General features: G+C 38.9%; 1 protein-coding gene across 2 annotated transcripts in view; it reads right to left on the bottom strand.

The window, feature by feature from the left end:
• The window catches only part of KIN (Kin17 DNA and RNA binding protein), a 37,787-nt gene extending 23,130 nt beyond the window's left edge, over positions 1–14,657 (bottom strand). The window contains exons 1-7 of one of the 2 annotated variants that reach the window (XM_033409104.2): positions 14,478–14,657; positions 10,643–10,737; positions 8,393–8,436; positions 8,186–8,308; positions 7,158–7,339; positions 4,684–4,732; positions 3,665–3,722 (exon numbers count right to left, since the gene is read on the bottom strand). In XM_033409104.2, the coding sequence (XP_033264995.1) occupies positions 3,665–3,722; positions 4,684–4,732; positions 7,158–7,339; positions 8,186–8,308; positions 8,393–8,436; positions 10,643–10,737; positions 14,478–14,591 (665 nt within the window). In that variant the 5' untranslated portion in view covers positions 14,592–14,657. The remainder of the gene's footprint in view (positions 1–3,664; positions 3,723–4,683; positions 4,733–7,157; positions 7,340–8,185; positions 8,309–8,392; positions 8,437–10,642; positions 10,738–14,477) is intronic. The other variant, XM_049705818.1, reaches the window with a different exon arrangement.
• Positions 14,658–14,698: the final 41 nt, after the last annotated feature.

Below are 14,698 nucleotides of genomic sequence, written 5' to 3'. Positions count from 1 at the left end.
GGCAGAAGATCTAAATAGACATTTCTCCAAAGAAGATATACAGATTGCCAACAACCACATGAAAGGATGTTCAACATCATTAATCATTAGAGAAATGCAAATCAAAACTACAGTGAGATATCACCTCACACTGGTCAGAATGGCTATCATCAAAAAATCTATAAACAATAAATGCTGGAGAGGATGTGGAGAAAAGGGAACCCTCTTGCACTGTTGGTGGGAATGTAATTGATACAGCCACTATGTAGAACAGCATGTAGGTTCCTTAAAAAACTAAAAGTAGAACTACCATATGACCCAGCAATCCCACTACTGGGCATATACCCTGAGAAAACCATAATTCATAAAGAGTAATGTACCACAATGTTCACTGCAGCACTATTTACAATAGCCAGGATATGGAAGCAACCTAAGTGTCCATCGACAGATGAATGGATAAAGAAGATGTGGCACATATATACCATGGAATATTACTCAGCCATAAAAAGAAACGAAACTGAGTTATTTGTAGTGAGGTGGATGGACCTAGAGTCTGTCCTACAGAGTGAAGTAGGTCAGAAAGAGAAAAAGGAACACCGTATGCTAACACATATATATGGCATCTAAAAAAAAAAATCGTTCTGAAAAACCTAGGGGCAGGACAGGAATAAAGACAGAGACATAGAGAATGGACTTGAGGACACAGGGAGGGGGAAGGGTAAGCTGGGACAAAGTGAGAGAGTGGCATGGACATATACATACTACCAAATGTAAAATCGATAGCTAGTGGGAAGCAGCCACATAGCACAGGGAGATCAGGTCAGTGCTTTGTGACCACCTAGAGGAGTGGGATAGGGAGGGTGGGAGGGAGGTGCAAGAGGGAGGGGATATGGGGATATATGTATACATACAGCTGATTCACTTCATTATACAGCAGAAACCAACACAACATTCTAAAGCAATTATATTCAATAAAGATGTTAAAAAAAAAAAAAAAAGACAGGGAAGCCCAAAGGAAAAACAGAAGTGAGAACTGAGTAATCTTTGTTCCAGCAATGGGGAAGCAGGGCTTATCTTTGTGCCTTACACAGCCTAAATTATCCATTTTTGATATCTAGATAACTTAGTTAAGTTATTCTGGGTTTTAAATATATAAGAGATATAAATCAACAGGAAAATAAATCCCAACCTCTAAAAAAATATACCATAATTTCAGAAAAAGAAAACTTAGTCTCTCCATTGTATTATCTGCAACACTATTTTCACATTATTATAGACAGTTGAGACTGAAGTCACAGAACTTGGTCAAATAAAACTAATGTTTTTACTAAATCACAGTTTGGCATAGGGATATAATAGGTTGAATAGCAGACCCCCAAAGCTATCAGGTCCTCATCCTTGGAATCTACAAATGTCACCTTATTTGGAAGAAGCGTCTTTACAAATGGGATTAAGTTAAAGATTTTAAAATGAGATTATTCTGGATTATCTGCGTGGGCTCTAACTGCAACCACATGCATCCTTTAAGAGGGAAGCAGGGACTTCCCTGGTGGTGCAGTGGTTAAGAATCCGCCTGCCAATGCAGGGGACATGGGTTCGATCCCTGGTCCAGGAAGATCCCACATGCCGTGGAGCAAATAAGCCCGTGAGTCACAACTACTGAGCCTGCGCTCTAGAGCCCGCGAGCCACAACTACTGAACCCCACGCGCCTAAAGCCCAAGCTTCGCAACAAGAGAAGCCACTGCAATGAGAAGACCGCGCGCTCTAGAGCCCGCGAGCCACAACTACTGAACCCCACGCGCCTAAAGCCCAAGCTTCGCAACAAGAGAAGCCACTGCAATGAGAAGACCGCGCACTGCAACGAAGAGTAGCCCCCGCTCGATACAACTAGAGAAAGCCCACGTGCAGCAACAAAGACCCAACACAACCAACCAACCAACCAAATAAATAAATAAAAATAAAATTAAAAAATAAATTAAAAAAAAAAGAGGGAAGCAGAGGGGGATGACACACAGAGGGGAAGGTGATGCGAAGATAGAGCAGAGATAAATCTGAAGGGATGTAACCCAAAGCCCAGGAATGCCTGCAGCCACCAGAAGCCGGAAGAGGTGAGTAACAGATTCTCCCCAGAGACTCTGGGGGGAGCACAGGCCTGCAGACACCTTGATTTTGGCTCAAGGATACTGATTTCAGAACTCTGGCCTCCAGAGACAGAATCAATTTCTGCTGTTTCAAGCCAACTAGTTTGTGGTAACTTGTTACAGCAGCCATAGAAAACTAACATAAGGGCGATCAATTTGGGGCCCAGTGGGACCAATCTCAGCATTCATCTACACTTAGGAATAACAAATAATAAAGGAAAATAGAAACACATAAGGGTCCAAAACTATATGGCATGTGTTAAGATATACTGCAGTCTGTCTTCCTGGTCATATCACAGCAATATTTTGAAAAGAAATTTTCTTTTCAAATGTACCATATATAGAACCCAATTAACCAATTTCTTCATGATATCTAATATAGATGTTACTACTGAAGCACTTTGATCTAAGTTAAGACAGTTGGCAAGTCATCCTGAAGCAGTTAGGCACTGCTGACTCAGACTGCCCATTTCCTTCAATTCTCCTAGACACTTACTTAGTCGTGCAAATAACCACTAGCCTGTAAACCAAAAAGAAAAAAAAACTCCCACCAACAAAAAACTGAGTTAGGTTAAATAAGCACCATGTGGAATATTAAGTAAAACAGCAAATCACCCAGCTTAAAACTAAATTCCAGTAGATACTGAATATACAGTGCCCTTCTGAATATCCTGTCTGATTTACCTTTTCACCTCCATAACCAAACTGAATGCACTGCACATCATAAGTACTGCACAGATATTTGATGAAAGAATATATGAGAACTGCAAGAGAAGAGAACATGAAAAGTAGATATAAATACCTGACTACGTGCCATACCAGGGCTTGAAAAATTGCAGTTGAGGGCCAGATCCAGTCTGCTGCCTGTTTTTATAAGTAAGATTTTATTGGAACACAGCCAAGCTCATTCACTTATGTAGCATCTATGGCTGCATCCTCACTCTGAGAGCAGAGTTAAGTGATGACAAAGACACATGGCCAAAAAGTCTAAAATATTTACTATGTGGCTCTTTATAGAAAAGGCTGGTCAAGTCTTGCTCAGTACCACACCATCTAGAAGGGAAGGCAATTATTACTGAGTGTCTACTAATGCACTTATATTCTACTAGGTGCTAAGGAGATAGTTGAATAAGTTAGTCTCTGTTCTCAGAAAATCATAATAGAGCAGGTACAACAAGAAGTGTGTACTCCAGTTAACAAACTTCATAGTGGGCTATGACAGAAAACTGAATAGTATTGCCATAGCACAGAAAGAACCTTTAAGTGGAGAAGCTTTCAGGGAGAAGCTAATGTTTACCATGTGAAGCATTTAATGAAAATGAGCTTTTCCTTAAAAGATATAATCAGCTCATCATAGGCAAATAAGAAAAAAACCAGTTCCTAAGAAAATAAAACAAAACAAAACAATCACTAAACAAAAAGGAAAAAGAGATGAAAATAAAAACCAGAAAAAAATAATTCACAGTTCTGCACCTTTTAAAATGTAGTAATCAACATTTCATCAAAATTTTCAGGTTCTAAGATACCTGTTCACATAGCTCACCTTGATTTGGAAGATGCTCCTCCTGAACTACACGCTCCTTTATTCAAATTAAATGTAACTGGAAGAAAAGAATTGGTATTCCATATATATTTCAGGAAAATTATAATAAAACATCAGATATAATAAAACAAAATTATAATGAAAATTATAATAAATATCACAATGCAGCTATGTAGAAATTCATGGACATTTTGAATACATGAGAGCTGGAATGCTCCTACCCAGAGATCATAAACTCCTGTAAAATATACTGGACTGATGCTTACAGAGCTGGGAAAGACCATCACATGATGTAGCAGACAGCCTTGGCCACTTCCCCACTCCATTGCCCCTCTCCCCTTAGTAACAGGAATCCAATTTTGTTTGGGTGTCCATACCACTCACGTATGGCTTGGAGGACGCTACGGTCTGAAGGTTTGTGTCCCCTCCCAAATCCAAATGCTGAAAACCTAATGCCCAAGGTGATGGGACTAGGGGGTGGGACCTATGGGAGGTGATTAGTAAGGCTCTTTGGTCTAAACCAATGAAAATAATTCCACTCCCTTTCCAAGTGACTATTTTTGAGGTGGACATGTGATACAGTCTGGTCAATGACATTCAAAAGGAAGTCTGCTGGTGGGAAGAAGGTCTTCTAGGAAAAGTTTCCTTGCTCACAGGGGACTCCAAAGGACAGAGATGCTCTCTGTCTTCTTCTGGACAATACTGGGTCTGCATATGATGGCTGGACTGCCGGCAGCCACCTTGTGTCCAGCTACTGATAGTGTGGCATCCGGAACCATCCTACCTCTGGGACTCTTGGTATGGCAAGGTATTTCCTTATTGTTTAGGCTCATTTTACTCAGTCTGGTTACTTGTTGCTGTAGGCATTCCATCCAATTCATTGTTATCACCTTTTCATTTTACTGAGGAGAATAATCCAGACAGATAACACCTCTTGCTCCCAAACATGTTGCTAGTTTTTGGCAGAGCCAATACAAAAGCATCCATATTAAAAAAGGAAGAAAGAAAAGTAAAACTACCTTTTTCTTCATCATTTTCTCTGCTTAATTCCGTAAAAACAGGGACTTCCTTTAAAAAAAAAAAGTTTGAAGGTTTGGTTTACAACTGCATTTACCATCAATATTCAATAGTCCTTAATTATGACTTGCTACCTAAAATGGTTAAGATACTAATTAAGAAATTATATGTATTGCAAATATTCTCCAATAAAGAATTATTCTACGGGGGGAAAAAAGTAGCTTTTCTGTACCGAACTGCAGAAGTTTACCTACATTTTTATTTCTATTACAATTTAAGCAGGAAACAACAACATAAAGCAATAAACTCTAGGAATCTTAGCTAGAGGATTACTTTAAACAGCAAAACCTTTCTCTTTTGTAGTACGATTTAGTGTAATGATCAAGGGTCTAAGACTGACTCGAAGAAGACTGTGTATAAAATCCTCCTCTGCCACCTATGAGCCTTGTCATCTCGGTCAATCTCATCATCTCCCTAAAGGCTCAATCATTACATCTTTAAAGTAGGGATAACCTACATATTTAGAGTTATGATAAGGGTTAATTAGGATAATATAAATAAAACACTTAGCATAGTGCCTGCCATAGTGTTTGATAAATGTTAATTGTTGTTACTACTGATAAATAAGAAGGATGACCTTGAGATCTAGCTAAAATATTTTGTTAGGTAATGTCCATGTAGGATTTATTTCACAAAGGAACACAAAAGAACATGATCTTACTTTGAAAAAATTGATAAGTTTAAATGTAGAATGAGGAAGCACTGATCAATAGAATTTCCCCTGCTTTTTGGGTAAAGATACTGTTTACACCTGAAAAGTACAATTAACTTGAAGGTTTTAGCAATATTAAGCTAAAATGTTACAGAGCAATAATGTTATTCCAAAAAGTAAACCTCTTTCCTCAGTACAAGATGTGAATCCTTTGTGATTTCCATGATAGGAAGTTATAATATTTTCTCTATTGAAAATGAAGATTTAAATTTTTAAAAAGCAAGAGAATAAAAAGCTTTCAGTCTTAAGGAGTTTAAATTTCACATTTACAGCAGTTTAAGCACTGTTCCTGTTTTAATTTAATGTAGAAAACTTCTAAAAGATTGTGTGACAATATGCATGTTAATGTAAGTAACGTAACACACACTCACTCTCTCACTTATCAAAGAGTTCAATCAACATGGTACAAAAGTTGATTCACAAAGTGATCCTCACTGGTATCTTAATTCTCATCGCCTGCTACTTCCTGCATCACTCTGTACTCAACGGCTTATACAACATGTGCTCAACAATGATCAGAGCAGCTGTATTCATAATAGCTAAAAACTGGAAACGAGCCACATGCTTCTCAACAGGAGAATGGATAAATAAATTGTATTATATTCGTAAAATGAAATACATCAATCAAAAAAAAGAGTGAAGCACTGATAGGAAAGGATGTAGACTAACTACACATACAGAACATTATGGTGAGCTAAGGAAGCCAGACACAGAGAGAACAAACTGGATGATTCCATTCCTACAAAGTTCAAGGGCAGACTAAACTAACCAACAATCAATAGTATTTATCAGAACAGTGCTTTCTTCTTAGAGGACAAGGAATATTAATTGGGAATGGGCATGAGGGAACCTTCTAGGATACTAGAAATGTTCCATATCTTGATCTGAGTGGTGGCCACATGGACTACCTATCTATTGATCCATCCATCCATCCATCTAAAGACACACACATACGTGAAAGTTCATCGAGCTGTAACCTTAAGATTAACGCACATCATCCACTTTACTTCATGTGTGCTACACCACAATAAAAAGTTTTTAAAAATACTAAATGGCTAGTAGTTTCACATACACACTAGGCTGTATTTTCCTGCTCACACACAACTTCTAGTATGTAAGCTCCTTGAGGGCAGAGATTTTTATCTTTTGTCCACTGGCTGTATCCCCAGTGCCTAGAAGAACGCCTGGCACAGAGGAGGTGACCAATACATGTCTGTTGGAATAAATGCCTTGATCGAGTTATTCTAACACCTGAACCAACTTTATCATGCTTTCCCTTCCCCATCTACCTGGATTTTACCCATTAATTCCTCAAGACTCCTCAGCCTAGGGGATGTAGCTACCTCCAAATATTCTAGGTCCTCCCCAGGCTGGAGCAAGTGCCAGCCCTCTGTGTTCTCACACACTGTGTTCATCCCCAGCACTGCATTAATTATAATCAGTTGAAACGCTCTGTTTATGTCTTTGCCACTAGGTACTGACTCTATTTTAGAGATGAGGAAACTGAGGTTTAGAAGATTCCATAATTACACAAACTTGTGAAGTCAGTAAGTCAGGAATGCACCCAGGTTTGTCTCAACTCCACAGCCTGGACTTTTATACTTGGCTATGCCCTTTCTCCTACAAAACTCGTTCAAGGCTTAAACAAACAAGCGATTTTGCTTCTTCAGACCTTTGTCTATTCCCTCTCTTGATGATGCCCACCTGCTCTCTCCCCTCCAGACCTCTTCTCACTTGTTCTTGAATAAATTTGGCAGTTTTTTCTTCATCATCAAGGTCCTGCTTCTTCTTCTTCTCTAGTTCCAGCTGCCGGCGGATCGTCTCAGGGTCCCTATCTATATACTGAATATACCAGCCTTTTGGTGTTTCGTCCACTTTGCACAAGCCTTAAAAAAAGTAATGGATTTAAAAAAAAAAAAACAAACAGTAACGGACACTATAATTTTGAATACAATCAAAGCTGAAAGTACATATAAATGTGGTCTCTCTCTGCAGTATTTACTCATTCATTCAAATACACTCATTCAAACACATTCAAATACACAAATTCATAGAGCACGTGAATTTTCCATATTTACAGTTAGTGACATTTAGACTTTAATTGGAATATTTTATCTCTTTAAAGAGAAAAGAAATATTATTTTGATTTTTGACTAGGTTGAGGCAACACATTTAAACAAGGAAAACATTAAAAAAAAGCATTATCTTGCTTAGCAATTATTCAACTGTCTCTAAGTACTTAACATCCACTGAGTACAGGATATTCTAACTTAACCAAGCAGAAATCTTCCCCAAAATGGAATAAAGAAACACACTCAATAACTAATACCCTGATACAAAATTTCTTTCTCTGTTCTCTTCCTGAACTTTCCATCCTATTAGAAATGGAAAAAGAGGCAGCAAATTTAAAAACTGCCTTAAGAAGGGGTAACAAAAGTTTCCAAAAGTGCAACGAATGTAGTGGGAAAAGTGGAAGAGGACGGGTACTGGTCCTTAACCTAACGAGTGGATGCTTCAGTGATGTACTTTTGCACTGTTGAAAGAATCACTCCAGACGCTCTTACACACCTGCAGCGCACAAAATCAATCCTGGAAGATTATGCTCCTCTCCGCCAGTTTCTAATTGCCCTACTCATCCTCTTTTTCATAAATTTACACAGAAAATATGATCATTCTCTCCCTCCCTGCAATGCAGCCATATAACAACTGTTCACATCATGTCTTGTTCTTACCTTCTCTGCCCAGCCACTTAGTAAAATCTGTCAGCGTCTCCCACTGCGTGGCGTTCATGTGGATATGCTCTCGGTGGCTGATGTACTCATTGTAAACGATGTTGTTGTGAACCCTCTTGGTTCCTAAGAAGAAATTAGGACACTGCTGACCCTGAGCAGATTATGAAATTATAAAGTCATTATGTGCACAAGACTTAAGATACTTACCAAAGCGTCTCCTGAGAAGTTCTAGGAAGTCATTTCGGAATTCCCTAATAAAGCAGGGAGGGAAAGCATTAAGGTGATTTCTACAAATACATAGCATCACCTTCCTGAAATTTAAGCCATCATACAGTTTGCATGAGCACATGATATATAAAACATCTATGTTAATATCTGTTCCGAACTTTTAAAAACTGAACAAGGGAAAAATCCTGAAAGATTACAGCTTTCAAGAATTAAAGTTAAAAGTCAAGTTGGAGTTGGAACTTTTTGTCTTGGTAAAGGTGGCACAGCAAAAGTGACCACACATCTTTGGAGCGGATTGTTCATGGAGTCTCAGTGCTACTGAATGTGGCATAATTATCCCATTCTATTGATATAAAACATGAAGTTGGCACTTAATGTGTCCCTCTGAGCTGAGCACACTGTGTTAAGTGACAGATAAACATAGGTGAATAAGATATACATTCTGACCAAGATGTTTACAGGTGAAGAGAAAGAGAAGGCTGTTCCCATCTGGCACAGAGACATGAAAGCATCACTTGATATTTGAGAAATGACAGATATATAGACAATAGTTATTTCAAATTAAGTATTCAGTAGATATTTTCTCAAAAATAAACAAAGTGAGCCTGTCAGGTCAAGAAAAACAACTGACAGTATTTGTTGCCAATGATAAAATTTGTGCTTTCAAGCAAAAAATGTGAATTCTGGTAAACTAGTATCCGCCACAATGAGTCTGACATACTTCCCAATACTTAAAGATGTTTCTGGCAGCACTGAGTTGACATTAGTGAATATGATTTTATGATATTGCATAATAAAATGTATCACCATTCAGAATTTCAGAATACCTGTGTAACTCAATGAAGCAATATTTTCCAAATGACTGATGTGTGATGTTACAAAACCATACATGGGTACAAGATCCACTTCAAGTAAAAGATCACATGGATTTTAATGTCATAGAGTACAAAAGGTTTGCTAGGGGCTTCCCTGGTGGCACAATGGTTGGGAGTCCGCCTGCCAATGCAGGGGACACGGGTTCGTGCCCCGGTCCGGGAAGATCCCACATGCCGTGGAGCGGCTGGGCCCGTGAGCCATGGCCGCTGAGCCTGTGCGTCCGGAGCCTGTGCTCCGCAACGGGAGAGGCCACAACAGTGAGAAGCCCGAGTATCGCAAAAAAAAAAAAAAAAAAAAAAAAGGTTTGCTATATGGTTTCTGATTCCACATTGCAACTAATCTTTAAGAAACTACCACGCCATTGTGTTTCAATGTAGTATCATAGAAGAATAGCCAAAATTATGTGAAAAGGCTATTAAAATACTCCCCCTGCTTCCAACTACACATCTGTGTAAAAGCTGGACTTTCTCTATGTATTTCAACCAAGCAACGTTTCAGAAGAGAATGAAGGTAGAAGCAGATGTGAGAATACAACTGTGTTCTATGAAGACAGACACTGAAGAGATTTGCAAAAATGTAAAACACCACCACTCTTATTTTTTTGTGTGCTTTTTGTGTGTTGGAAAATATAGTTAATTTTCATGTAAAAATGTTATTTTAACTGTAATAGGCTTATATTGTGATTTTAAATGAATAAATTTTTTTTAATGTCTCAGTTTTAATCCCTAATTTACAAGCTATAACCCACATAAACAAAAGTCTTTGGGGTTTAATACCAAAAGGTCTAAAACCCTGGAAAGAAAGAAAGGGATGGAGGCAAGACTAAATATTAATTGTAATAATAATAATTAACAGCTAATATTAATCGAGTACTGACCACTCTTCTAAACACTTTCAAAGTATTAACTCATTTAATCTTCGCATAAACCCTATGAAGGAAAGACAATACTTGAAAGGTACAAAACCTACAGATGAGGGGACTAAAGCACAGAGAAACCGTATAAGTTCACCCAAAGTCACACAGCTCCTGAGTGGAGAAGCCCAGCTTTGAAGGACTTAATGACAAGCAGTCTGACTCCAGACCTGTGCTCTTAGCCACAATTGTTTTAGACTGAGCAATGGTTTTTCATATGTTTGAAGTGAATGGAAGAAAGACGGATTTGTAAGACATACTTTTTTAACAATTCCACACAATGATAAACTGTCAAAACAAAAACTGAGCACAAAGATAATACAGCTATCACATTAATACGTAAGGAATAAACAGAGCTTCCAATATATTAAATATTAAGCATCTATTAAATGTCCAACTGAATAAAGCTTATGATATAAGGATGGCTTTGAGTTACTTACTCTGAAAAATAATCCATAAACTGCTGAGGATTTTCTGAAGCCAGCAACAGTTGTCTCTGATGAGATTCGGACATACAATGACACTTAAAGCCATTCTACAAAAATGTAAAGGTAGTGGTTAAATCTTGATTTAGCTCATTATAATAGGCCCTAAATATAAGTATTTAATTAAATCCTAGAAAGCTGCTCTTCGATGATAAATTGTAAAAAATAATCAAGTCACTGGCTGTAGGCACCCTATCGTTCTAAAAAATTTTTTTTATAAAGTTGAGTTTTGCAACCCTGCTAATCAAAGAATCCCTGAAGATTAAAGAGACAGAAAAATACTGCTTTAGAAAACAGACATTAGTAACAAACATTACAGGGCACAGTAACAGAAGAGCGATTTTATTTTTTGACTCAATTTAACAAATTCCTATTGGGCACCTACTTCATACAAAGTGTTATGCAAGCGTTTTGAGGACTACAACAAGGTAAAATGGGTCATTAGTGAATTTCCATTAAGGAAACTATTTTCACTCACTTTCCTATACTTTAGCTCATTACCCAAAATACACTTGCATTTTATACATAAACCTTATTTTATCATACTAAATCTGTATCTTCTTCAGATGATTGTAAAAAACATGCAAGTTTTGACTTTGTGTCTATTCTACTTAACATTTGAACCTGATTCTCCACTAGTAAGAGAAATGAAAAATGTGCCTCTCCTCTGTCTCCCCCATCTTGGTGAACAGCACTGTCCTGTACCGTCACCTGGCCAGGACCCAGGACAGCATCCCAGAGTCCTCTACCTCCACTCAGCACTACGTCTACTCCGCCGACCTAATAACTTACCCAGTCCCTCGGCTCAATCCTATTGCCACTGCCCTGATTTCAACACTCAATCTTGCTTAGAGCAGTTTCCTAATCTTCAGTCATCCACAGATGCCTACACAATTCTTGCCTCTTCTGTGCCCTACCTATGCATTACTCTTCCTTAACTGCGTCTTAAAAGGAGACTTGATATCAGTCTCATAAACAAAAAACCAGCACCACTTCCCATAAATTACAAATAAATCAGTAAGACGAAAGCAAAATAATGTTATTAAATTCTAGAAACTCAAGGGAGTGGATGGGCAGGAGGGGAATACTCCAGATCTGACCTCCCTCCCCCTCATTCTTCCGGTATTAGAGACAGAGACAGGGGAGGGGGCTTGTAGGGGTCAGCTTCTCCTCCCCTAGGCAGGGAAGGGCAATGAACAGATGTGAGGGCAAACAGGTCAGAATCACCCCAAGTGTCTTACTCTGAAAAGTAGTAATTAAAAGAGAGAATCAAACGTGTCTTCTCTTTCCCTGAGGAATTCTATTTTAGGATAACATTTGAGGATAACCAAATAACCCTAGTTAATGAGAAAAAGCTCATTTTTTCAAAAGAATGGTGGTCAACAATAAATGTAAAAAGAACTAGAAAAATAACCACTTTTCAACTTCTAATGAAATAAGTGACTCAAGCAAAGATGTTAAAACACATGAGTAAAAGGCTGATGGGAAATTGGAGCTATAGGCACGATTCCACACTCCACTAGTATTTGTTTCCAGTTCCCCCATAGTTACTTGCTCTTGCAAAGGGGAAAATATTACTTTCCAACATTACTTTACAGGCTGTCAACTGTACTCAATTTTCTTAGCACTACCAGACATCATGGGCTTCCTTATTTGATGCAATGTGATATACACAGGGTCACCTATCAAGGATTCTGCTCCCAAATATTTAACCTGAACCTAATCAAGCCTTCAGACCTAAGTTCCAGTTTACAAAAACTACAAGAGTTAGAGAAAGAAGACGAACGACAACCACAAGAAAAGTTAACTGTTACAGGGGGAATCCTCTAGGATCATTACTGGCCTAGCCTCTTCAAGTCAATGTCAAGAAAAACAACTGAGGGGAAGGGAGGGAATTCTATTTTAAATTTAAAATTGAGAGAGAATTAAAAGTCCTAACACCCGACACCAGAGATTTTTAGGGCAATGCAACTATTCTGTATGATACTATAATGGTGGATATTTGTCATGATACATTTGTCCAAAGCCACAGAATGTTCAACACCAAGAGTGAACCTTAATACGAACTATGGACTTTGGTGCTAATGATGTGCCAATGTAGTGTTATTGATTGTAACAAAAGTACCATTCTGTTGCACCAGGCTGATGGTTGGGGAGGCTGTACATGTTGAGGGCAGGGTGGGTACGAGAAATCTCTGTACCTTCTGCTCATTTTTGCTGTGAACCTGAAACTGCTCTAAAAAATAGTCTATTTTTTAAAAAGTTCAAATAACCAAATCCAATGTATAGCTTTTGACTGGCTCTGGGTTTTTTTGTTTGTTTGTTTTTGTTTTTACTTTATTTTATTCAGGTATAGTTGATTTACAATGTTGTGTTAATTCCTGCTGTACAGCAAAGTGATTCAGTTTTTTATATATATATACATACATACATATATAATTTTTTCATATTCTTTTCCATCATGGTTTATCACAGGATATTGAATATAGTTCCCCATGCTAAAAAAACTGTTTAAAAAGCATTTATGGGAACAATTGAGAAAATGTGACTATGGAGTATGCACCAGATGATATGAAGAAATATTTATTAATTTTGTTATGTGTGATGACATATATTGTGGCTATATAGAAAAATATCCTAATATTTTAGAGGAGCGTATTTAAATATTTATAGGTGAAATACCCTGATGCTTGTAATTTACTTTACATATTTCAGAGAAAAGGAAACATGGCAAAGTATTTAAAATGTTAAGTGAAACTTAAAGCGTTAAATCTGGGTAGTGGATATATGGATGTTCCCGGTACTAGTCTCTAGTTTTCTGTGTAAGAATTTTACCTTGACTAGTAGTAAAGAGAAATGAAAGAGAATAACTGTATCGATGTTATTCAACGTGAGGCCCACCTAAAGTATCTCATCCCTCACTTGCAGAAACACTGGATTAGATTATTCCAAGTGCCCAGTGCTCTTCCTTTCCTACCCAATTCAATCTCCAGAGAAAAACGTGATCCTGTCACTAGCCTGCTCTCAATTTTTCCAGGTGCTTCATCATCCATCTAAATAACGGGGAAAAATGTAAACTCCACAGCACAGCGAAGTTTTTTCAAGATCTGCTCAAAGACCCCTTGAGCCACCTTACACATAATTCACTCATTTAAAACTCACAACAATCCTACAAGTAGGGACACTTACTATTCTCACTTTTCAGATAAGTAAACAGGCAGAGACAATGTGACTTGTCGGCTTCCTAATTCTGATTCTGACTCCAGAGGCCACATCTCACTCGCAATAACATCTTAGTCCTGGCACATGGCAGGTGCTCGATAAATGCTTGTTAGGTGACTAGTGTGCAAGAGCTTAGTTCTCCTTTTTCATCTGATCCCGAAAAGAGGCGTACACCCTGATCATGTCTAAGAGCCACGTCAAGTCCGAGACGTCTGTTACTGTCACTCCCGGGCGTCCGGCTCGGCACTGTTCACCCCCCGTTTCTTGACGACTTGAGTGGGGTCACTTCTCCGAGGGCTGCAAAACCTTTTCTTACTTCACTTCTTTTTTGGGGTTAGACTGGGAAACAAGGAGGTGTCAAAGGCCACTGGTTCCCCGCCAGGACGGGGGCTGAAGGGAAGGACGGCCCTACTGAGTTGAGTCCTTCACTCACCCTGCGCAGTCCCCACGACTAGGGACTGGAGACCCAGGCCCTCACCCCGGCGTCGGGGACCTCAGCCTGCATCTCCAGCGGGGTCCCTCCGGGGAGAGGAGGGGGTGGACACGGGGCCGCCCCGGGCCCGCTTACCTCGTCCCGGCACTGCTTCTGGCACATCTGGCAATACCAGCGCAACTTCTGAAGCCCCTTGGACTTGATCCTGTTGGCGATGGCCTTAGGGGTAAGAAAATCTGATTTCCCCATCGCGCCCTCCGCAGCAACAACTTTCAGCAACCCAGAGCCTGGTTGACCGGAAGCGGAACAGGGCTGGCGGGGGTGGGCAGGACAAATACTCTCGGCTAGTCTGAAGG

This window comes from Orcinus orca, chromosome 2 (assembly GCF_937001465.1).
Source record: "Orcinus orca chromosome 2, mOrcOrc1.1, whole genome shotgun sequence".
NCBI classification, from domain to species: domain Eukaryota; kingdom Metazoa; phylum Chordata; class Mammalia; order Artiodactyla; family Delphinidae; genus Orcinus; species Orcinus orca.
This window is presented reverse-complemented; position numbering and strand designations above follow the sequence as displayed.